This window comes from Mya arenaria, chromosome 1, assembly GCF_026914265.1.
Source record: "Mya arenaria isolate MELC-2E11 chromosome 1, ASM2691426v1".
Lineage (NCBI taxonomy): Eukaryota > Metazoa > Mollusca > Bivalvia > Myida > Myidae > Mya > Mya arenaria.
Window position 1 is genome coordinate 22,645,979 of NC_069122.1, and position 26,078 is coordinate 22,672,056.

Below are 26,078 nucleotides of genomic sequence, written 5' to 3' on the forward strand. Positions count from 1 at the left end.
ACAAATCAAGGGCCATAACTCTAGAGTGAATAGTTTGGTAAAGATAAAATAAGTAAGTGATTGAATATGAAGAACATCGCCACCGATGATGTAGACAGACAAACATGTCTGCGCAGGCGACATAAAAATGTAAGCAGGTGGTTATCAAGAATTTCAACATATATAAAATATACAAATTGAATGACTTTTTAAAAGCATCCTTAATACAACACTATATACCTTTAGTATCAAAGAAAACAGCAAAACCAATGCATAATAGTATGAGGAAGTCTGAGGAGGATTTACAAACAAAATTTTACAAGTTATTTCTCATTTATTTCACATACAGTAATAATTACTAAACAAAGTCAGGAATGACACATGATATTGCACAAACAATTATGACAAAAGATAGAAGTAATATCATATTTGAAAAACACCAACAAGCAAATGGATATGTCACAAACATACATGTATAATGAATAAGCCATTAAAATGATTAATAAACTTAACTCTATTTAAATAAATCTACGAGAAAACAGACAAAAAAACCTTTTTTCAATTAACTAACAAAGCATGATTGTACCATACATATATAAATGTTCAATGACCAATAAATGGACACTCAGTAATATTTATTACAAAATTTGACATCAGCAATGAATCTAAGTATTAGCCATTTACTTTAATATAAAGATATCATAATGCCCCCCCTTGCATCTATGAATGCCACTAGTTATATATTGTTGCTGGTCTTCCATGTCGAAAACCAGGAGGACAGGGAGGATTTGGCCTGTGTTAATGCCCCACCTGAAATAAACAATAACACAAGGTTATATGTACATGGAGGATTTGGCCTGTGTTAATGCCCCACCTGAAATAAACAATAACACAAGGTTATATGTACATGGAGGGCAGGGAGGATTTGGCCTGTGTTAATGCCCCACCTGAAATAAACAATAACACAAGGTTATATGTACATGAAGGGCAGTGAGGATTTGGCCTGTGTTATTGCCCCACCTGAAATGAACAATAACACGAGGTTATATGTACATGGAGGATTTGGCCTGTGTTAATGCCCCACCTGAAATAAACAATAACACAAGGTTACATGTACATGGAGGGCAGGGAGGATTTGGCCTGTGTTAATGCCCCACCTGAAATAAACAATAACACAAGGTTATATGTACATGGAGGGCAGGGAGGATTTGGCCTGTGTTAATGCCCCACCTGAAATAAACAATAACACAAGGTTATATGTACATGGAGGATTTGGCCTGTGTTAATGCCCCACCTGAAATAAACAATAACACAAGGTTATATGTACATGGAGGGCAGTGAGGATTTGGCCTGTGTTAATGCCCCACCTGAAATAAACAATAACACAAGGTTATATGTACATGGAGGATTTGGCCTGTGTTAATGCCCCACCTGAAATAAACAATAACACAAGGTTATATGTACATGGAGGGCAGGGAGGATTTGGCCTGTGTTAATGCCCCACCTGAAATAAACAATAACACAAGGTTATATGTACATGGAGGATTTGGCCTGTGTTAATGCCCCACCTGAAATAAACAATAACACAAGGTTATATGTACATGGAGGGCAGGGAGGATTTGGCCTGTGTTAATGCCCCACCTGAAATAAACAATAACACAAGGTTATATGTACATGAAGGGCAGGGAGGATTTGGTCTGTGTTATTGCCCAGCCTGGAAACAACAATAACACAACGTTGCATATACATGGAGGGCAGGGAGGATTTGGCTGGGTTAATGACACCAGGGTTCGAACCCGTGTCGCCAATATTGCAGTCCAGTGTTGTATCCACTGTGCCACGAAGGCTTACCCTAAACAGTTGGAATATTTAAGCTATATACCTAACTTGGTAATATCACGTGATAACATCGACTAACCAGCACGCATAAGGAATGAATTCTACTAGGCAGACATACCAAGAAATCTTTTTTAATGAAAAATTCAAAAAAAAATGCGAAAAATAAATTAATTGTTAACTATGTGGTACTTCAGTACACATCGATACCAAGCTTATGTCAGTTTTGGACAGTTTTCTTTTTTTTCGCTATTTCATCACACAGAGTACAGCCAGTATAATGTCTGCCTGGAAACAACAATAACACAAGGTTACATGTACATGGAGGGCAGGAGGGATTTGGCCTGTGTTAATACCAAGTCTAGAAACAACAATAGCACAAGGTAACATGTACATGGAGGGCACGGGGGATTTGGCCTGTGTTATTGCCAAGCCTGGAAACAACAATAGCACAAGGTGCCGTAACATGGAGGGAAGGGAGGATTTGGACTGTGTTATTGCCCAGCCTGGAAACAACAATAACACAAGGTAATACGTACATGGAGGGCAGGGAGGATTTGGCCTGTGTTAATGCCCAGCCTGGAAACAACAATTACACAAGGTTATATGAACATGGAGGGCAGGAAGGATTTGGCCTGTGTTAATGTCTGCCTGGCAACAACAAAAACACAAGGTTATATGTACATGGAGGGCAGGGAGGATTTGGCATGTGTTAATGCCCAGCCTGGAAACAACAGTTACACATGGTTATATGAACATGGAGGGCAGGAAGGATTTGGCCTGTGTTAATGCCCAGCCTGGAAACAACAATAACACAAGGTTGTATGTACATGGAGGGCAGGAAGGATTTGGCCTGTGTTAATGTCTGCCTGGCAACAACAAAAACACAAGGTTATATGTACATGGAGGGCAGGGAGGATTTGGCCCGTGTTAATGCCCAGCCTGGAAACAACAATAACACAAGGTTACATGTACATGGAGGGCAGGGAAGATTTGGCCTGTGTTATTGCCCAGCCTGGAAACAACAATAACACAAGGTTATATGTACATGGAGGGCAGGGAGGATTTGGCCTGTGTTAATCCCAAGTCTAGAAACAAAAATAACACAAGGTTATAAGTACATGGAGGGCAGGGAGGATTTGTCTGGGTAAATGTCTACCTGGAAACAACAATTCACCAGGACATATGTACATGGAGGACAGGGAGGATTTGGCCAGTGTTAATTCCAAGTCTGGAAACAACATTTACATTTACCTGTGTTGATACCCAACACTTTCAAAGCTTTATGCTCTTCTATAAAGAAACAAGTTTGGATGCAATATGTCAACTCTAACTAATTTTATTCAGAACCAACCATTCATTTGTAGCCAAGTGACTTTGACCTTGACCCTTGGGTCCCCAAATCCAATCCGATGAAAGGTCTCATAAACTCTGCCTATATAACAAGTTTGGTCGACATATATATCAAACCTAACTAAAACAAGAGATGTTTGTCAAACATTATGCCCCCCCCCCCCCCCCCCCCCCCCCCGAGCGCCATGTTGTCAGGATTAAATGGACAATTGAATGAAATATGCATGGACCGAAATGACAGCTGATTTGTTGCTGTTTTAAGATTATGACCATTAAAGTGTGAGGATAAAGTGTGTTATGACCGTCATGACCTTTGACTCTATGAACTCAAAATCCAGAGTCATCAGCTGGTCACCAGAAACCTAAATGTCAAGTTTGAGGGCTATGGGTGCAGGCATTGTCAAGTTATCACAAGACAAGTTTTTTTTCGTTCAAGGTCACTGTGACCTTGACCTTTGACCTGATGACCCCTTAAATCATAAGGGGTCATCTACAAGTCAGATGCAACTCCAAGTCAAGTTTGAAGGCCATGGGTTCAGGCATTGTTGAGTTATCACTCTGACAACCTTTTACCATTCAAAATCACTGTGACCTTGACCTTTGGCTCTATGAATCCTAAAATCAATAAGGGTGATCTACTGGTCAGGCTTGACATGGAAGTTTAATGATCATAGGTTCAGGCATTGTTGAGAAATCAGTGGGGGAAGATTTGTTAACTTTTTTGCGTTAAAGGTTACTGTGACATTGACCTTGGCCTGATGACCCCCGAAGTCAATAGGGGTCATCTACTGGGCAGGCCCAACCTTCATGTCAAGTTTGATGACCAAAGGTCCAACAATTGTCGAGTTTGCTTTCAAGGTCACTGTGACCTTGACCTTTGACCCCTAAAATCAATAGGGGTCATCTACTGGTCAGGCCCAACCTCCATGTCAAGTTTGAGGGCCATGGGTGCAGGCATTGTTGAGTTATCACTTGGACAACCTTTTATCATTCAAGGTCACTGTGACCTTGACCTTTGGCCCAATGACCCCTAAAATTAATAGGGACAATTTTCTGGCCAGGCTCAATCTCTAAATCAAGTTTGAGGGCCATGGGTGCAGGCATTGTTGAGTTATCACTCGGACAACCTTTTACCATTCCAGGTCACTGCAACCTTGACCTTTGGCCAGATGACCCCCAAAAACCATAGGGGTCATCTCCTGGTCAGGCCAATTCTCCAAGTCAAATTTGAGGGCCATGGGTGCAGGCATTGTTGAGTTATCAATCGGACAACCTTTTACAATTCAAGGTCACTGTGACCTTGACCTTTGGCCCAATGACCCCCAAAAACAATAGGGGTCATCTACTGGTCAGGCCCAACCTCCAAGTCAAGTTTGAGGGCCATGGGTGCAGGCATTGTTGAGTTATCACATGAACAACCTTTTACTATTAAAGGTCACTGTGACCTTGATCTTTGACCCATAGAGCCCAAAAAACAATAGGGGTCAGCTACTGGTCAGGCCCAACCTCAAAGTCAAGTTTGAGGGCCATGGGTGCAGGCATTGTCACGTTATCACTTGGACAACCTTTTACCGTTCAAGGTCACTGTGACCTTGACCTTTGGCCTGATGACCCCCAAAAACAATAGGGGGCAACTACTGGTCAGGCCCAACCTCCAAGTCAAGTTTGAGGGCCATGGGTGCAGGCATTGTCACGTTATCACTCGGACAACCTTTTACCATTCAAGGTCACTGTGACCTTGACCTTTGGCCTGATGACCCCCAAAAACAATAGGGGTCAACTATTGGTCAGGCCCAACCTCCATGTCAAGTTTGAGGGCCATGGGAGCAGGCATTGTCACGTTATCACTCGGACAACCTTTTACCATTCAATGTTACTGTGACCTTGACCTTTGGCCTGATGACCCCCCAAAACAATAGGGGTCATCTACTGGTCAGGCCCAACCTCCATGTCAAGTTTGAGGGCCATGGGTGCAGGCATTGTCGAGTTATCACTCGGACAAGCTTTAAAATTATTTTACCATTAAAGGTCACTGTGACCTTGACCTTTGACCCGATGACCCCCAAAATCAATGGGGGTCATCTACTGGTCAGCCCCAACCTTCATGTGAAGTTTGATGACCATACGTCCAGGGATTGTTGAGTTATCACTCGGACAAGCTTTGGTCTACCGACGGACCGACCGACATACTGACATGCCTGTGCAAAGCAATATACCCCTCTTCTTCGAAGGGGGGCATAATTATTCAATACCATAGGTTAAATTGTCGCTGCCCTCCAGACCGGGGGCCTGCCTGAACATCAACGTAAGTCATTCTAACAACTGGGTTTCACTTTGTGAAAACCTGGTTCAAAAGCAAATGAAGATGTGCCTACTAAATCGTCCATGAATCAAGTACCTACCAACAGCCTTTCCCGTCTGTACGACATATTTTCCTGTCTGGGACACGGCAGCATTAATCTTCTTGCCACCCTCCGTATTATGCATGGTACTGTGGGTTAATAATAATAATAATAGTAATAATAATAACACATTAAGACATAATATGGTTACATAAATATCTTTCATAGACATTCCATGTCTGCATTGCAATATATGAGGATTTAGTACCAAATATTTTTTTCACATGAAAAATATTGTTATTGGTGGTGGATCTTAATGTCTGCGATTAGTTATTGGCTAAGTGCACAATATCCCGTATGTGAACCAGGATTGCTGCGTGATATTCAAATTGATTTTTCAAAAGATAGCCATTGCAACTCTTAAAACAAGGACGTAAACGGTGTGCAAGTAAGTTTTTGAAGAACTATTTCAGCGCAATGTTTTTGCAGGATTGATATTTCAGAAATGTAAGATTTTTTGCATTTGCTCCATAGAAGGTTGTTGATAATATGTAGGAATTAAAATAGAGGTTTTTCATATCCTGAAAAGATAATTATTTATTTCCAATAGCAGTGCATTTTTTACTTTAGTGCAAGCATGATTTAATTGGTACTTTAAATTTAAATTTTGATCAATGTAAATGCCTTTTGATTTTCAACTTGTTCTATTTGTGGGCTGTACATGTATATTGATAAGTTAAGTTTACCTCAAGTTTTAATATATTTGAAGAGCCTCTTTAACGTACCCTTTGACTTTTAAGGATGAACAAATTGTTGGCTTCACACCAGTAAACCACAGTGTCAATATCAATTTGTTGTTGTGACTGTAGACATTTAATGTTGCTGTCTGTTTGTTGTTGTGACTGTTAACATTTAATGTTGCTGTCTGTTGCATACAACATTCAATCATCTGCATGCATGTCAATTAAGGAATGAGTAAGACAGAATCCAGCATCAATTATGCATACATTTAAACACCATTTATCGGAAGTCTACTGGACCCAGAAAAATTCTTCTGATTAACAATATTTAGAGTTAACAATAATTAGAAAATGACAGCGTTCACGAATTATTGTTAACGTTAAATATTTAGTCCTAAAGATTGCAATGAGGGCCACATGTTACCAACATGTTACATCGTTCAGAATACATGCACTGAAAATAAACTCAGATTAACTCAGTATTGATCTGGTTAATTTCTCGAGAATGATGTGATGTCCTGCTGCACTTTGTTGTCATACTTTTCCTTGTTACGATTTTGATTTGTGAATTTTGAAATAGCGATAATTTTTGAAATAGCGATTTTTGATGAAATTTTTTATCAAACAAAGAAGAAATAAACAAAAAATCTTATGAAACTGGTATGAATGAGGTCCTTTGTAGTTTTCAATAGATTTCTCACATCCTTGATAATTACTTGCAGCATGTATACTTACTGTGCAAGCCGAACTTTAATATCAGCCATACTAAGGTTGCCTTGACATGGATGCCTGCAGAAGAAAGTATTTTATATTTCAAGTTGTATACAGATAAAAAAATGGAAAAAATCACACACCTCTGGCTTTCTAACATAACTTTCATGAACATTTACCAGCGATAGAACTCAATCAAATTATTTTCAGATTAACCTATATACATATATATATATAAAACTGGGGCCAGTTTCCAAACACAGTCAAATAAGTCTTGACAATGTTGATGTTACAAAAAAACTTATTTATAATTTTACTATCCGAGTCTAGTTAGCCCAGGTCTCTGTGCTAGCCAAAACCCTTACTCTGCCTGTACCCCAGTTAGCCCGGGTCTCTCTGTGCTAACCAAAACCTGGTAGTTGTGTGTTATCTTACCCTGCCTGTACCCCAGTTAGCCTGGGTCTCTCTGTGCTAGCCAACACCTGGTAGTGGTGTGTTATCTTACCCTGCCTGTACCCCAGTTAGCCCGGTCTCTCTTTGCTAGCCAACACCCGGTAGTTATGTGAAATCTTACCCTGCCTGTACCCCAGTTAGCCCGGTCTCTCTGTGCTAAACAACACCAGGTAGTTATGTGTAATCTTACCCTGCCTGTACCCCAGTTATCCTGGGTCTCTCTGTGCTAGCCAACACCCGGTAGTTATGTGAAATCTTAACTTGCCTGTTCCCCAGTTATCCCGGGTCTCTCTGTGCTAGCCAACACCAGGTTGTAATGTGTTATCTTACCCTGCCTGTACCCCAGTTATCCCGGGTCTCTCTGTGCTAGCCAACACCCGGCAGTTATGTGTAATCTTACCTTGCCTGTTCCCCAGTTATCCCGGGTCTCTCTGTGCTAGCCAACACCAGGTAGTTATGTGTAATCTTACCCTGCCTGTACCCCAGTTAGCCCGGGTCTCTCTGTGCTAGCCAACACCAGGTAGTTATGTGTAATCTTACCCTGCCTGTACCCCAGTTAGCCCGGGTCTCTCTGTGCTAGCCAACACCAGGTAGTTTTGTGTAATCTTACCCTGCCTGTTCCCCAGTTAGCCCGGTCTCTCTGTGCTAGCCAACACCAGGTAGTTATGTGTAGTCTTACCTTGCCTGTTCCCCAGTTATCCCGGGTCTCTCTGTGCTAGCCAACACCCGGTAGTTATGTGTAATCTTACCCTGCCTGTACCCCAGTTAGCCCGGGTCTCTCTGTGCTAGCCAACACCAGGTAGTTATGTGTAATCTTACCCTGCCTGTACCCCAGTTAGCCAGGGTCTCTCTGTGCTAGCCAACAACAGGTAGTTATGTGTAATCTTACCCTGCCTGTTCCCCAGTTATCCCGGGTCTCTCTGTGCTAGCCAACACCAGGTAGTTATGTGTAATCTTACCCTGCCTGTACCCCAGTTATCCCGGGTCTCTCTGTGCTAGCCAACACCAGGTAGTTATGTGTAATCTTACCTTGCCTGTACCCCAGTTATCCCGGGTCTCTCTGTGCTAGCCAACACCAGGTAGTTATGTGTAATCTTACCTTGCCTGTACCCCAGTTATCCCGGGTCTCTCTGTGCTAGCCAACACCAGGTAGTTATGTGTAATCTTACCTTGCCTGTACCCCAGTTATCCCGGGTCTCTCTGTGCTAGCCAACACCAGGTAGTTATGTGTAATCTTACCTTGCCTGTACCCCAGTTATCCCGGGTCTCTCTGTGCTAGCAAACACCAGGTAGTCATGTGTAATCTTACCCTGCCTGTTCCCCAGTTATCCCGGGTCTCTCTGTGCTAGCCAACACCAGGCTGTTATGTGTAATCTTACCCTGCCTGTTCCCCAGTTATCCCGGGTCTCTCTGTGCTAGCCAACACCAGGTAGTTATGTGAAATCTTACCCTGCCTGTTCCCCAGTTAGCCCGGGTCTCTCTGTGCTAGCCAACACCAGGTAGTTATGTGAAATCTTACCTTGCCTGTTCCCCAGTTATCCCGGGTCTCTCTGTGCTAGCCAACACCAGGTAGTTATGTGTAATCTTACCTTGCCTGTTCCCCAGTTATCCCGGGTCTCTCTGTGCTAGCCAACACCAGGTAGTTATGTGTAATCTTACCCTGCCTGTACCCCAGTTATTCCGGGTCTCTCTGTGCTAGCCAACACCAGGTAGTTATGTGTAATCTTACCCTGCCTGTACCCCAGTTATTCCGGGTCTCTCTGTGCTAGCCAACACCAGGTAGTTATGTGTAATCTTACCCTGCCTGTACCCCAGTTAGCCCGGGTCTCTCTGTGCTAGCCAACACCAGGTAGTTATGTGTAATCTTACCCTGCCTGTTCCCCAGTTAGCCCGGGTCTCTCTGTGCTAGCCAACACCAGGTAGTTATGTGTAGTCTTACCTTGCCTGTTCCCCAGTTAGCCCGGTCTCTCTGTGCTAGCCAACACCAGGTAGTTATGTGTAATCTTACCTTGCCTGTTCCCCAGTTAGCCAGGGTCTCTCTGTGCTAGCCAACAACAGGTAGTTATGTGTTATCTTACCCTGCCTGTACCCCAGTTAGCCAGGGTCTCTCTGTGCTAGCCAACAACAGGTAGTTATGTGTTATCTTACCCTGCCTGTACCCCAGTTATCCAGGGTCTCTCTGTGCTAGCCAACACCAGGTAGTTATGTGTAATCTTACCCTGCCTGTACCCCAGTTATCCCGGGTCTCTCTGTGCTAGCCAACACCCGGTAGTTATGTGTAATCTTACCCTGCCTGTACCCCAGTTATCCCGGGTCTCTCTGTGCTAGCCAACACCAGGTAGTTATGTGTAATTTTACCTTGCCTGTACCCCAGTTATCCCGGGTCTCTCTGTGCTAGCCAACACCAGGTAGTTATGTGTAATCTTACCTTGCCTGTACCCCAGTTATCCCGGGTCTCTCTGTGCTAGCCAACACCAGGTAGTTATGTGTAATCTTACCTTGCCTGTACCCCAGTTATCCCGGGTCTCTCTGTGCTAGCCAACACCAGGTAGTCATGTGTAATCTTACCCTGCCTGTTCCCCAGTTATCCCGGGTCTCTCTGTGCTAGCCAACACCAGGTAGTTATGTGAAATCTTACCCTGCCTGTTCCCCAGTTAGCCTGGGTCTCTCTGTGCTAGCCAACACCAGGTAGTTATGTGAAATCTTACCTTGCCTGTTCCCCAGTTATCCCGGGTCTCTCTGTGCTAGCCAACACCAGGTAGTTATGTGTAATCTTACCCTGCCTGTACCCCAGTTATTCCGGGTCTCTCTGTGCTAGCCAACACCAGGTAGTTATGTGTAATCTTACCCTGCCTGTACCCCAGTTATTCCGGGTCTCTCTGTGCTAGCCAACACCAGGTAGTTATGTGTAATCTTACCCTGCCTGTACCCCAGTTATCCCGGGTCTCTCTGTGCTAGCCAACACCAGGCTGTTATGTGTAATCTTACCCTGCCTGTACCCCAGTTATTCAGGGTCTCTCTGTGCTAGCCAACACCAGGTAGTTATGTGTAGTCTTACCCTGCCTGTTCCCCAGTTAGCCCGGGTCTCTCTGTGCTAGCCAACACCAGGTAGTTATGTGTAGTCTTACCCTGCCTGTTCCCCAGTTAGCCCGGGTCTCTCTGTGCTAGCCAACACCCGGTAGTTATGTGTTGTCTTCCAGCATTGCACAAACGACCCACCAAAATCCTCCAACAGCTTAGCATCTAAAATATAATACTCTTATATGACCTGAAGTTTACAAATACAAAACATTTACTTTGTACATGTTTGGTTGGAGTTTGAAAGTGAATAATAATGTTTTTAAGACAATAAACAGTTTTTTTCCTTATGATCAAGTTTATATGCATTCAGGTTTCCATCCTACTCTGACACTGTCATACATAAGGAACATACCATCAGTGTTGATGGTAGCAATCAGTGCCTCAAGGTAGAGTCGGAACTGGGCCCTCAACCACTCATCATTCCCTTCCCACTCTGTAATCATAGGAAACATAAACTGATAACAGGAGGGTGCAAGTTCATTTTAGTTCATATAAATCAATATTCTTAAAACACTAAGAATTCAAACCTCGTTAATAAGATTATACACAAGCAAGCATTTAACTGTCACAATTTCTGCAAGAATTAAGTCCAAAGTTGTCCCACAAGGCTGTGTACAAAAATAAACTAGTTAAACTTGTTTATATAAAGAAATATATGCAAGCGTGTATGTGCATACACGATACAGTTTGACCCATGAAACGCCAATTTATCATCGATGCAAGCAGGGCACATGCACATTTTTCCAGTAAAAAAAGTTTTCATAATGGTATATGTGTAAACAATAGCGGTTGCAAAACTGCGCTCTTGACTACGCCGCTTTGACTTAGAAGTGAATACAATAATGACATAGGTGCCTGTCAAAAGCAAACAAAAAAAATCAAATTAAAAAGTAAACAGTGACCATAACTCTCAGGGGCCCAAAACACATTCTCATGAAAGGTTTCTATAAACTCTTTATATACACCAAGTATGCTCGCTTTGGCCTTGACCTAGATCCTAGGGTCCTCAAACGTAATCCCAAAGGTCTTCATAAATTCTTCCTATATACCAAGTTTGATCCCTATATGTCAAACTATGCTAAAATTAGTTGATATATAAGGTGACTTTGACACTGCCCTCCCACCAGCACGCCCAAACAATGAGGCAAGTCATTCTAATAACTTGTTTTCCCTTTGTGAAAACCTAGTTAAGAATATAAAAATGTGCCTGTCAAAAGAAATAAAAAAAAAAAAAAAATAAAAAAAATAAAAAATCTACAAAAGTAAATCAAGGGCCATAATTTGTATTTAGGGTTTAAATGGAGTTAGGTTACCTTATTGTAAGATGGTCGTCATTAATTATACGAGGTATTAAGTCAATTGAATGAAGGGTATAGTAGTTTTTTTTATTAAAATCCAAACTTGCCCTAAAACTTTAACCTGAGTTTGAGTTCCGAAGTCAATCAGCAGCCATAACTTGAATTAACAATAATAATTATAATGCTGCCTCAAATTCCATTCAATTCCTTTCAGACTTTTTCAAGTTCAGATTAAAACGAAAAGCTGACAACATTAATATAACTAGTGATAAAACAGCGTATTGTTACTGTGAGCAAATCCATGAAGTTGATATTGTGAATTGTTTAGATGTTAAGCATTTAAAAACAACAACCTGTGAATGTGAATTTGGGTCTTGATGGATGGTTATATCAGTATATAACATATATGTTGAATAAAAAATAATATGCGATTATCTAAAACAAAAGTCTTCAAGAGATACTCTACATATCTGTGTAGATTGTATAAAAAATGATGGCTTTGATTTTTTTCAATTTTGACCACAAAATGTGACCTTGACCTCCAGGTCAAAAACACAAATCTCATGCACTAAACACTTTCCTATGGAGCGAGACAATTTCATGAATTAATCTTGATATTTAACAAGGTCACCACAACCTTGACCTTTGACCTACTGACTTCAAATTTGTTACGGATCATTTGATGGTCATGACCAACCTGCCTTCCAAGTTTGAGGTTCTTGGGCCCAAGAAATCTTTAGTGATTGATCAGAAAAATCGGGACAGATGTCTCTACTATTTGTAGCTGATCTGGGGGATATTTTTTTAGGGTAATACTTGAGCTAACACAAACCAGCCCCTACCCGTGCCCTCAAAGTATCCATCATCCCCGGAGCCTGTAACAGCCTTCACCAGAATGTCAGCAAACCTGAGGTCTGCTGTGGTCAACACAAGGTGGCGCTGTAACTCACGATCATGCATCTCAATCTTGTTGTCTGTAACCTGCAGAAAAAGTAGAGTGGACTTTTTACAACAAAATGACTAACATTTTCCTATGGGATGGATGTAAGTATTATAAGTTTACATATAGTAAAAAAGAATCAGATAACGAATATGGTCGTAATTATAAAAGACCAACAAACAGTACGAAATCATCACGCTTCTTTTAAATCTTCCAAAATTTCCAGAATTAAAAAAAAAGGAACATTCAATAATTTTCCCACTTACATCAATAATGACGTCTGTAAGATGTCGTTTCTGCCTGAACAGCATGTTAGTGGCTCCAATAAGAAAGCCACGTATGTTCACGTCACTCAACAGATCAAAATACTGTAGGGATAGGTATGGGTAGCATACACAACCCTGCAATTATATCAATACCATGAAATACACTGACAACAAATCATGAGGTCTACCAACATATTGCAGATGGAATACTTTGACATAATGTGAAAAATGCCGACCATACTCTCAGAATGCTTTGCAGAAACCAAAGTTGCTTTTGTTTTCATAACCATAATTGCATTTAAACAGTCAACCAATGTCAGTTCTGAATTACTATTTCAAAAACCAAAAACTTTTATAATTACCTTCTTTATTGGTAGATTTTAAGTTTTAAGTTTTATACATCACTTCACTCTGATCAGGATTGCAGTTTGCATTCCTTAAATAAATATCATAGATCAACATAGGGTGAAAGTAAATAGGGTGAAAGTAAATAGACCATACCTTTGTAAAGACAGCGAGGGGAAAACCCATATCATCTTGGTGTAGTTGTGACAGGGGAGGTAACTCACTGCTGACTGGAGATGGGGGCTCGCTTGTCTCCCTTGATCCAGGTTTACTGCGGGACAGTCGCTGCTTTAAACTTAGGCCACTCAGTGCATTTGTAAGACGACTTTTAATGGCAGCTGCTTTTACGCCTTTAAATGATAAAGCATCAAATGGCCGAAATGTCTTTTCAAGAAGCATATTGTAGTTTGCAACGTGTCTAATGTAATTTTATCATTAGATAGTATGAGATGCAAAAAAGATTCAAAGGGCCACAGTATAGGTTGATGCAAACAAAGAAAAAAACATCTTCATTTTTTGTCTAAATCATTAAAGTCAAATGAGTTAAACATAATAACACAAAAAATATAAAAAATTGTATCAATCTATATTCAAGTAATAAAATAAAAGAAACAAATAACAGCTCTTGTAGTCTGCATTTGTATTAATTCAGTGAACATAAAAGTATTATAAAGCAAATATCCAAATTTGAAAAAGGATTTTTACCACAAGCAAAATCAAGTCTAATGTAGAACACATAACTTTAGACAATAAAATACATGTACCTGGACTAAGCCCCTCCCCCACCTGGTCTTGCCCCTCTCTGTGCTCTTCAACTTCTTTCCCCTCATTCTGGGACCCTGAGGACAAACATATACCAAGTCAGCTACAAATGGCAGGACTGGGAATTGATTATAGGCCAGACCTCATTTGAAAACATTATTTTAAACAAGTCAAACAAATCAAATCAAATATGTTACCGGTAATGCATTCTGAACAAGGTCAATTCAATATTAATCCAGGTAATTTTTGCTATGTAAGTTAATTTTGACAGTCATATCAGTTGCATTAACAGAATGTCTGAAAACATGTTATGCAGTTTGGAAAAAGCAAATATTAGCAAGAAGTATGTTTATTTTAAAACCAATGATTTTCCTCCAGTACTCTCCATGAAGTACTGTAGTTTTGTTTTCTTATACATATAACAGTTTTTGCCTTGTTTTTTTCAGCACTTGTCCTTTCGGGCAATGTCCATTCGGGCAAGTCATTGAAGAAAACCACTTGCCCAGTTTTACTTGCCCTAAATGATTAAAAGATAATCAAAACTAGAGATTGCTTTATTGAAAAAGTGCTCCCCTATTGTGTGGTCGTAGCTGAGAAAAAATAAATGATAGACATGAAATTTGTAATTTTGGACTGGAGACGAACCGACAGTAAAGTTTGGTTTATTCACCCGTATTAAATAGTGAACATCTACTGCATACGATCAGTGATCTATGAATATTAAGACTTAATGTGATAGATGGATGCAAGAAGTACCATTTCGTTTTATTTCAATCTAGAGTATACAATCATCTGTACCAAATGTGAAGTCATTAGTATTACAGATATTGCGCTAAACTTTAACAAGTACATAGTTTGAATGGTGCCATATAGTATAAATACATGTTTAAATTATATATATATATATACTTACTGAGGAAGAGGAGAAAGTGTTGTTGATTAATCTTGGAAAATGTAAAAGAAGTTTGTATTGTATGAAGTTCCTGGGAGCAAGTGTTATTCAATTATTGATCGGAAACCAATTTTCAGCTCAATGTCATCCTGACCTTGACCTTTGACACAAAATCAATAGGGGTCATTTACATGGCTAATTTTGCATACCAAGTATGAAGTTCCTAGGTGCAAGCGTTCTTTAGTTACTGAGCCGTAAGTTTCTTCACCTCAAGGTCACAGTGACCTTGACCTTTGACCTACTTATCTCAAAATCAATAGAGTTCATTTACTTGTCATGACCAACTAGCATACCAAAAATGAAGTTCCTGGGTGCAAGCGTTCTTTAGTTATTGAGCGGAAACTGTTTCCTCACCTCAAGGTCACGGTGATCTTCACCTTTGACCTACTGATCTCAAAAATCAATAGGAGTCATGTACTAGTCATGACCAACTAGGATACTAAGTATGAAGTTTCTGTGTACAAGCGTTCTTTAGTTATTGAGCAGAAACCATTTTTAAGCTTAAGGTTACTGCCAACATTTTACATGAAGGTAACAGCGACCTTGACCTTTGACCTTCTGATGTCAAAATCAATAGGGGTCATCTTCTAGTCATGACCATACTAAGTATGAAGTTCCTGGTTGCAAGCATTCTTTAGTTATTGAGCGGAAACCATTTCTTTACCTCAAGGTCACGGTGAAGTTGACCTTTGACGTACTGATCTCAAAATCAATAGGGTTAATCTACTAGTCATGACCAACTAGCACACCAAGTATGAAGTTCCTGGGTGCAAGAGTTCTTTAGTTTATTGAGCGGAAACCGTTTCTTCACCTCAAGGTCACAGACACCATGACCTTTGACCTAGTAACCTCAAAATCAATAGGGGTCATCTACTAGTCATGACCAACTAGCATACCAAGTATGAAGTTCCTATGTCTAAGTGTTCTATAGTTTTTGAGAGAAAAACGAACTGTGACGTACGGACTGATGGACTGACGGACAGGGCAAAAACAATATGTCCCCCTAATCATTGGGGAAGACATAACAAACAAAATAAGGAAGTATTTAATTTATAAGCGTTCAAGTGTCAGGCAGATGCTTAGACGTTTATAAATTGAATACAGGAAATGCTGAGCACGCTGAATGCTGTAACGTCACCAATTCATGTGTGAATATGCTAAAGCCAATATTTAGAACATTCATTTAGGATTTGTGAATTGTTGCTGAAGAAATATGAAAACTGAGGGATTTAAATTTCAAAAAAATGCACTTGCCCGTTCGGGCAACCACCTGGGAATTTTGACTTGTCTGAAACAGTCTTTACTTGTCCCGGGCTTCGGGCGACCCAGTTACGACGAAGACTGATATAAGAATGATTTAGATGTGAAAAGGCATTTGTTTCTTAATAAAGATAATTATTGAAAAGAAGAAACTTCCTGTATCTCGAGTTACCTGTAGAGTTTGTCCTGTCCAGAGCAGAGCTACCATTCCCACTGCCCTGTGATCCTTCAGACAAGTTTCGCTGAAGAGTTGGCATATCCTTAAATGAGCTAGCCAGTCCTGCACTCTCATCCAGGCTTAGACTCCCTTTGTCAGTGTTAATGGCGAGAGATAGGTTATCATCTTCCCACGAGAAACAATCTTCTTGATCAATCTTGCTGATGCTCTCTGGAGAATCCAAATCTTCAACACTTTCTTCTGTTTGTGACCTTTGCTTTAATGAGCTTGAAACATCCTCTTTGCCATCTTGACCTTGACCAAGGATTTCCTTTGGCAGGCTGCCAAAATGGTTTTCCGCAATCTCGAGTGAGTATTCCTCTATATTTATCACAGAACCCTTTTTTGGAATGCTTTTACCCTTCTGAAGAGAAACATATTTGTTAACCAAAAAATAATATGGTATTTGAGAAACAAACATATTTTAGGTCGAATCGATATCACAACTTCTTGTCATGATGAACATTTGTGGCACGATATTTCAACAAGAGCTGTCATGAGACAGCATGTCGACTTTTCACCACTTTGTCTAATAAATGAATATAATAATGATGTTATATGTCAAAAGCAATAAAAAAATCAAATTAAAAAGTAAACAAGAAACCCAGCGATGCAACAAAACCAACTTATTCAATGGTAAACAAAAGAACTTCAGGCTTTGTTGTGAGATTCAGTTTCAAGTCTTTTCTATTTTAGTAACAGTGACCTTGACCTTGATCATATTGGACCTGTGATTTACTGACCACAAAAACTATCGGGTTTATATACTTTTCAAGGGCAAAATATAACTGGAGTTTCATAGTCTTATTTCTAACAGTAATCTAATTATTGTGCAGTGTATTCAAAACAAGAGCTGTTGTAGAACAGTGTGCTCAACTATATGCTGATCAGAAATGAATACAATAATGATGTAATGTGTGCCCGTCAAAACCAATAAAAATAGGACAAATTAAATGTAAACAAGAAATGCCGCAATTTGACCAAACCAGGTTTTCAATGTTTGACAGAAGAACTTCAGCCTTTATTGTCAGATTCATATTTAACTGTTGTTTTTTGTTGTTGTTTTTTCTGATACAGTGACCTTGACCCTAGGACTTCCAAATGCAATCCCATGGAAGTCCTCCATAAACTCTTCATACATACCAAATTTGGTCACAATATGTCAACCCTAACTAAAGTTATTCAGTACCAAATCATTATCTATTTTCAGTAACAGTGACCTTGAACACAGGGGCCCCAAACATAATTCAATGAAAGGTCTCCATCAACTCATCCTAAATACCAAATTCAGTCAAGATATGTCACCCCAACTGAAATAATTCGGGTTAAACCATTTTATAATTTTAGTAACAGTGGCCTTGACTTTGACCCCAGGGGTCCCAAATGCAATCCAATAAAAGGTCTCCATAAACTCTTCTTTCATAGGTACTGGGCCACCCATCTGCCAAATCAAGACGTACATCATTTTAATAACCAGGTTTCACTATGTGAATTAAGGGCCATAATTTGCAGTCTGAGAAATAACTTTTCAGATGAACTTGCCCTTTCGGGCATCTCACTGGCAATTTTAACTTGCCCGGACCAATTTTCACTTGCCCGAATAAATTTCAAATAAAATATAAGCAAAGATCACATCAGAGTTGTCTTTGAAACCATTGCATCGGACTGGTTTAAATCAAGCGTCCAATCGGCTTTCAATTTTATACGCATAGTTATAAGCGTCTATTGATTCGGACTGCGGAGTAAGTGTACCAGTCGATACAGACCGCGTAAAACGTCATCAAATTTAGCGACTTTTACAAAGTCGAGTAATACGTCATCAAATTTAGAGTATTTACTTTGTTTGTTGATTTTCGGATAAACGATTTCGTTCTCTTTTTTCACTTGCCCGATCGGGCAAGCAAATACGATTTTTTACTTGCCCGGCGGGATTTTTACTTGCCCCGGGCATCGGGCACATGGGTTATTTCGCAGACTGAATTTGTATTTAGGGTTAATATGGAATTATGTAACCTAATTGTAAGATGGTTGTCAATTATTATACATCAACTCTGATGTGATCTTTGCTTATATTTTATTTGAAATTTATTCGGGCAAGTTAAGTCAATTGAATGAAGGGTATAGAAGTTGTAAATAAAAATCCCAATGTGCCCTAAAGCTTTAACCTGACACAATGTGTCCTAAAACTTTAACCTAGGTTCCTTAGTCAATCAGGGGCCATAATTTTTATTTGGGATAATATGGAGTTATGAAACCTCATTGTGTGATGGTCCTGAACAACTGTGTGAAGTACTAAATGAATTAAATAAAGGGATTGGAGTTATAAGTGAAAATGCCAACCTTCCCTAAAACTTTAACCGGACGCAGAAGTGGCTAGTCAAGCCTCCTTATTCTTTGGATAGTTGAGCCAAAATCTCTAAATGCATGGCCATGTTATAGCTCAAACAAGCAAAATTCACAAGCGTGACTTTGACCTTTTACCTACAGACATGGTTCACGTGGCACATTGTCTTGTCATGTTGATCATTTATGCCAAGATATTTCAAAATCTCCCTATGAATGCCCAAGTCATAGCCTGGACAAGCTAAATTATAATAATTTTTACAATTAAGAGTGACCTTGACTTTTGAACTACGGATATGGGTCTGTGCAAACAACATATGGTCTTGTCATGGCGAAAATTGGTGCCAACATTGTTGCCAAGTTATTTTGCTGAATGGTCAAGTTAACAAGAACTGTCGTAAGACAGCGGGCTTGACTACGCTGCTTTGACTTAAAAGTGAAAAAAGGGATAATATGAAGTTATGTAACCTCATTGTGTGATGGTCTTGAACAACTGTGTGATGTATTAAGTCAATTGAATGAAGAGTATTGGGGCGCATAATATAGCCTTCCTTATTCTTCGAATAATCAAACTAACAACAGGAGTTTGAATAGGTTTAACTGGGTGGGGGTTTAGGGTGCCTTTATTGCATTTATTAAAATATGATCTCTATGGACAAGGCCTGATGCTCAAACTATTTATTTTAAACTTGAGAGTGCATGCCCACTGGAACAAAACATGACAGCCATCCACACTACACAGGGATTCAATAAAACCACTGAAAAACTTTTTTACTGATCTAAAAAATACAGTTTTTGTAGTGTCTTTTTTTCCAAAATGTTTTGTGGAACCCCACTGGGCACTTCTTATTTAGGCTTTGTATTGCAAAGTGAAAAAAGCCCTGTGGTATAGGTGTCTACCTCGCAACCAAGAGGTTGTAGATTTGATCCCCATTAGGGATACTTTCTCATAGCCTTTCAAAAAAGTTACTAGTTCTGGATTCTACTCAGCAAACAGAATCACTCTTGAGTTAAAATAAATCAATATATTTATTATAAACTAAAAATCAAGTATAACTGCAATATGCAGGTAGCCACCATAAAAAAAATTGAACATGTATAAGCATATTTTACCTGTACTGCCTCATATGAAGTGACCCCGGTCAGTAAATTGCTGTCCTCCGCTAGTACAATCCTCTGGTGATCACCGGAATAACTTTCATTTATATCACTTGCATTTGCATGCTCAGTTCCTATTTTGTCAAATTGTGTATCAGCCCTTTGTTTTGCATCCGATGTATAGTAATCATCCACATAGTCCAACGTCTCGCCAAGTTCAGAGTTACTTACTGAAGGTTCACTACTATTTCTCCTTTTCACAGCCTTATGAATTTTTAAGTCTGAATTGTTTGTATTTGCGACCTTGGAATTGTTATTTGTGAGACTAGAATGGTTTAAAGATGTGAGTGATTCCTTTGAGTGATTATCTTTCAATGTAAAATTGGGCCAATCTAGTCCACGATCCATGGTAGGGGAGGAAGGCTCCACAGCTGGAAATGTATCTCCCCCAGATATGACGGACAGCTCTGGAGACTTATCGCCACTATACCTGTGAAACAACATACATTTGTTCCATGAAGATGGTTGTTAATGGTATTATAGCACTACAAAGGTAAACTGTGAGAAGTATTAAGAAAATAATAAAAGCTCTACAGACAAAAGGTTGAAACAGACACAAGCATTTCAAGATGTACAATGCAGTTCTATTTTTTCATTTTGTAATAACATTTAGCAAGTGACCTGTAGACAAACATTTCTAAATACTTATTTTTGTAACATAAAAAAGTGATAGGCTTTACTGGACTAAGTATGAGTCACAACTGAAGGCTTTACTGGACTAAGTATGGGTCACAACCACAGGCTTTACTAGACTTAGTATGGGTCACAACCATAGGCTTTACTAGACTTAGTATGGGTCACAACCAAAGGCTTTACTGGACTTAGTTTGCGTCACAACCATAGGCTTTACTAGACTTAGTATGGGTCACAATCAAAGGCTTTACTGGACTTAGTTTGCGTCACAACCAAAGGCTTTACTGGACTTAGTATGGGTCACAACCACAGGCTTTACTAGACTTAGTATGGGTCACAACCATAGGCTTTACTAGACTTAGTATGGGTCACAACCAAAGGCTTTACTGGACTAAGTATGGGTCACAATCAAAGGCTTTACTGGACTTAGTTTGGGTCACAACCAAAGGCTTTACTGGACTTAGTTTGGGTCACAACCATAGGCTTTACTAGACTTAGTATGGGTGACAACCATAGGCTAGACTTAGTATGGGTCACAACCATAGGCTTTACTGGGCTTAGTATGAGTCACGACCATAGGCTTTACTGGACTTAGTATGGGTCACAACCATAGGCTTTACTGGACTTAGTATGGGTCACAACCATAGGCTTTACTAGACTTAGTATGAGTCACAACCATAGGCTTTACTGGGCTTAGTATGAGTCACAACCACAGGCTTTACTGGTCTTAGTATGGGTCACAACCACAGGCTTTACTGGACTTAGTATGAGTCACAACCATAGGCTTTACTGGACTTAGTATTGGTCACAACCATAGGCTTTACTGGACTTAGTATGGGTCACAACCATAGGCTTTACTAGACTTAGTATGGGTCACGACCATAGGCTTTACTAGACTTAGTATGGGTCACGACCATAGACTTTACTAGACTTGGTATGGGTCACGACCATCGGCTTTACTGGGTTAGTATGAGTCACGACCATAGGCTTTACTGGACTAAGTATGGGTCACGACCATAGGCTTTACTAGACTTAGTATGGGTCACGACCATAGGCTTTACTGGACTTAGTATGGGTCACAACCAAAGGCTTTACTGGACTTAGTATGGGTCACAACCACAGGCTTTACTAGACTTAGTATGGGTCACAACCACAGGCTTTACTAGACTTAGTATGGGTCACAACCATAGGCTTTACTAGACTTAGTATGGGTCACAACCAAAGGCTTTACTGGACTAAGTATGGGTCACAATCAAAGGCTTTACTGGACTTAGTTTGGGTCACAACCAAAGGCTTTACTGGACTTAGTTTGGGTCACAACCATAGGCTTTACTAGACTTAGTATGGGTGACAACCATAGGCTAGACTTAGTATGGGTCACAACCATAGGCTTTACTGGGCTTAGTATGAGTCACGACCATAGGCTTTACTGGACTTAGTATGGGTCACAACCATAGGCTTTACTGGACTTAGTATGGGTCACAACCATAGGCTTTACTAGACTTAGTATGAGTCACAACCATAGGCTTTACTGGGCTTAGTATGAGTCACAACCACAGGCTTTACTGGTCTTAGTATGGGTCACAACCACAGGCTTTACTGGACTTAGTATGAGTCACAACCATAGGCTTTACTGGACTTAGTATTGGTCACAACCATAGGCTTTACTGGACTTAGTATGGGTCACAACCATAGGCTTTACTAGACTTAGTATGGGTCACGACCATAGGCTTTACTAGACTTAGTATGGGTCACGACCATAGACTTTACTAGACTTGGTATGGGTCACGACCATCGGCTTAACTGGGTTAGTATGAGTCACGACCATAGGCTTTACTGGACTAAGTATGGGTCACGACCATAGGCTTTACTAGACTTAGTATGGGTCACGACCATAGGCTTTACTAGACTTAGTATGGGTCACGACCATAGGCTTTACTAGACTTGGTATGGGTCACGACCATCGGCTTTACTGGGCTTAGTATGAGTCACGACCACAGGCTTTACTGGTCTTGGTATGGGTCACGACCATAGGCTTTACTAGACTTAGTATGAGTCACGACCATAGGCTTTACTAGACTTGGTATGGGTCACGACCATCGGCTTTACTGGACTTAGTATGGGTCACGACCATAGGCTTTACTAGACTTAGTATGGGTCACGACCATAGGCTTTACTAGACTTAGTATGAGTCACGACCATAGGCTTTACTAGACTTAGTATGAGTCACAACCATAGGCTTTACTGGGCTTAATATGAGTCACAACCACAGGCTTTACTGGTCTTAGTATGGGTCACAACCACAGGCTTTACTGGACTTAGTATGAGTCACAACCATAGGCTTTACTGGACTTAGTATTGGTCACAACCATAGGCTTTACTGGACTTAGTATGGGTCACAACCATAGGCTTTACTAGACTTAGTATGGGTCACGACCATAGGCTTTACTAGACTTAGTATGGGTCACGACCATAGGCTTTACTAGACTTGGTATGGGTCACGACCATCGGCTTTACTGGGCTTAGTATGAGTCACGACCATAGGCTTTACTGGACTAAGTATGGGTCACGACCATAGGCTTTACTAGACTTAGTATGGGTCACGACCATAGGCTTTACTAGACTTAGTATGGGTCACGACCATAGGCTTTGCTTGGTATGGGTCACGACCATCGGCTTTACTGGGCTTAGTATGAGACACGACCACAGGCTTTACTGGTCTTGGTATGGGTCACGACCACAGGCTTTACTAGACTTAGTATGAGTCACGACCATAGGCTTTACTAGACCTGGTATGGGTCACGACCATCGGCTTTACTGGATTTAGTATGGGTCACGACCATAGGCTTTACTAGACTTAGTATGGGTCACGACCATAGGCTTTACTAGACTTAGTATGGGTCACGACCACAGGCTTTACTAGACTTAGTATGAGTCACGACCATAGGCTTTACTAGACTTGGTATGGGTCACGACCATCGGCTTTACTGGACTTAGTATGGGTCACGACCATAGGCTTTACTAGACTTAGTATGGGTCACGACCATAGGCTTTACTAGACTTAGTATGGGTCACGACCATAGGCTTTACTAGACTTAGTATGGGTCACGATCATCGGCTTTACAAGACTTAGTATGGGTCACGATCATCGGCTTTACTGGGCTTAGTATGAGTCACGACCATAGGCTTTACTGGTCTTAGTATGGGTCACAACTATAGACTTTACTGGTCTTACTATAAGTTGCAACCAAAGACATTACTGGACTGAGTATGAGTGACATGCATAGCCTTTATTGAATTCAGTCCTTTAAAAAAGCGAAAATGTAATGACAGAGTCATTATAAATCAAAAAGCATGTACCTGATCTCGAGGAAGTCGTCAGAATCTTCTGCCAGCCCTACATTCTTCATAGTTGGGCTGACACTTTTATGTTTCCCGTAGCTCGTGCTCTCGTCAAGACCATGTTCTATCATGCCTGACATAAATAAATTAATTGATAATCAGTACTTACCATTCATGACAACTGGTTATCCTTTTTTTAAACATTTAAATGAACCTGAATGCTGGAACATTTGCTTTTGTACAAAACCATAACAAACAAAAACAAAACTCGAACGTAGGTTTAATATTATCATCTTTTTAATATCTTTTCAAACTGTCTGACTTTGTTATATGAAACTTCCAAGAAAATTCACACAACAATGAACTGATAAATAAACTAAAATATGCCACCATCTGAAACATCAGGGATGTGATTGCCAAGAAGCTGGAGGGCTGAAACATTTTCGGCCATGGGTTTATGAGGCGCTCTTTGGGTCAAAAGCGCACTGCGAAAAAGAAAAAATGGCTTTTTAGAAGCTCTTTTGAGGGCTCTACTGACTTTAAATTCGAAGCAAACTGGAATATTAACTTAAACAACTGAAAGCAACCAAATAATTTTTTTTCAGGTTAAAAATAAATGCGAAGCCGCAGACAAATCACATCCCTGAACATGTCAAAGACCCTTTTACAAGCAAATCAGACTGAACGCTGACAGTGATCTAGTGAATGGCAACCAGTGTAATTAGGTCAGTATATTCAGGAGCTGTTTAATTTAAAAAAATGCACAGTTGTTATTTTTAACATAAATGCATTGATGAAAGTTTATTTATGAATGTTTATAAAATGTTTTCACTCAAATAAGTAAATAACACAAGTAAATAATAACCTTAAAAAAATCCTGGGAACTATTTCTTGAGAAGATCGAATAGTCTAATCATTGGTGACCAAAACTGTGCAGAGCGTCTCATGGGTGGCAGGGTATACAAGCGTTATGCAAAAAAGGGGATATTTAGAAAAAAGGTTCATCAAAGAAAAACTACATTTCACTAATCCACTCTTAAAAAATAGTTTTTTCTATAAACTTGTGAAATCTTTCACAGAATAAATAAGGATCCTCTATCATATTTTCCGTTTTGTGTGAAATTCAGCCTTTTTTGTTCAAGAGGTACTTAGTGACTACACATGTAACCACTATAGCTATCATTGGATGTGATTAATACCCCCACCACACCACCCATTGGGAATGATGCATACTCCTTATATGCCCTATGTCAGTGAGAAGGCATCAATTAAGGTAATGGTCAAAAGTTCTACTATATAGAAGTAAGGACTATAACATCTGTGAAATAAGGCATGCACTTTTCATTTAGTTTTATAAAAGCAATCAAAGGTTTTATTGAGTTAAATTGACCAGTGCTGTATAAATAGCAGGATACCTATGGGTCATGTATTAACTATTTAATAACCTTTAATATTATTTGTTCAATCAGTGTAAGGAGAGTGAAGGAAAGTGTACAGAATAATGTATTAAAAAGAACAAAATTCTGTATAAAATAATCAAAGGGCAATAATTCAAACATCAAACACAAGATAATGTTTCTTTTGTAAAGTTGAAGTCAATCCTTCAAAAACGTCTGAAGTTATAGGGAGAGAAATAAAAAGTAATAAAAAACTAATTCATATAAAAATAATCAATGGGTAATAGTTCTAAAAATACCACACAAGAAATAATGTTTCTTATGCACAACACTTCTCCTCAACACAGTCAATATGTATTTATGAAGTCAATACTCAAAAACAGATTTTTATGGAGAAATGTAGACTTGTCCCAGTACAAATACTCAAAGGCAATACTTTTAAAAATACCATACATACTGTATTATATCATGTATAGGATGCCAGCATAGATAGGACGCAGGCAAAAAAATAGTTGGAAAAAAAAAAACCCGGGTAAAATGCCTTAATATATAAGATAGGACGCAGCGGAAAAATGTCAAAATCGAATCCGACAAATTGAGGTTGGTAAAGTATTTATAACATATATTGAAGTAAAAATAACAAACACAAAATTGTGTCTTATGTATTTCG

At 39.8% G+C, this 26,078-nt stretch overlaps 1 protein-coding gene across 5 annotated transcripts in view; it reads right to left on the minus strand.

Moving 5' to 3' along the window:
* Window positions 1-299: 299 nt before the first annotated feature.
* Window positions 300-26,078, minus strand: part of LOC128231936 (late secretory pathway protein AVL9 homolog) — a 37,250-nt gene continuing 11,471 nt past the window's right edge. For 4 of the 5 annotated variants that reach the window (XM_052945216.1, XM_052945197.1, XM_052945227.1 and 1 more), the window contains 12 exons: window positions 24,030-24,144; window positions 19,992-20,466; window positions 16,491-16,899; window positions 14,109-14,183; window positions 13,501-13,694; window positions 13,000-13,134; window positions 12,636-12,774; window positions 10,848-10,928; window positions 10,543-10,657; window positions 6,986-7,039; window positions 5,571-5,659; window positions 300-789 (listed from right to left, as the gene is read on the minus strand). In XM_052945216.1, the coding sequence (XP_052801176.1) occupies window positions 716-789; window positions 5,571-5,659; window positions 6,986-7,039; window positions 10,543-10,657; window positions 10,848-10,928; window positions 12,636-12,774; window positions 13,000-13,134; window positions 13,501-13,694; window positions 14,109-14,183; window positions 16,491-16,899; window positions 19,992-20,466; window positions 24,030-24,144 (1,955 nt within the window). In that variant the 3' untranslated portion in view covers window positions 300-715. Of the gene's footprint in view, window positions 790-1,522; window positions 1,621-5,570; window positions 5,660-6,985; window positions 7,040-10,542; window positions 10,658-10,847; window positions 10,929-12,635; window positions 12,775-12,999; window positions 13,135-13,500; window positions 13,695-14,108; window positions 14,184-16,490; window positions 16,900-19,991; window positions 20,467-24,029; window positions 24,145-26,078 lie in introns of those variants that run through there. The other variant, XM_052945206.1, reaches the window with a different exon arrangement.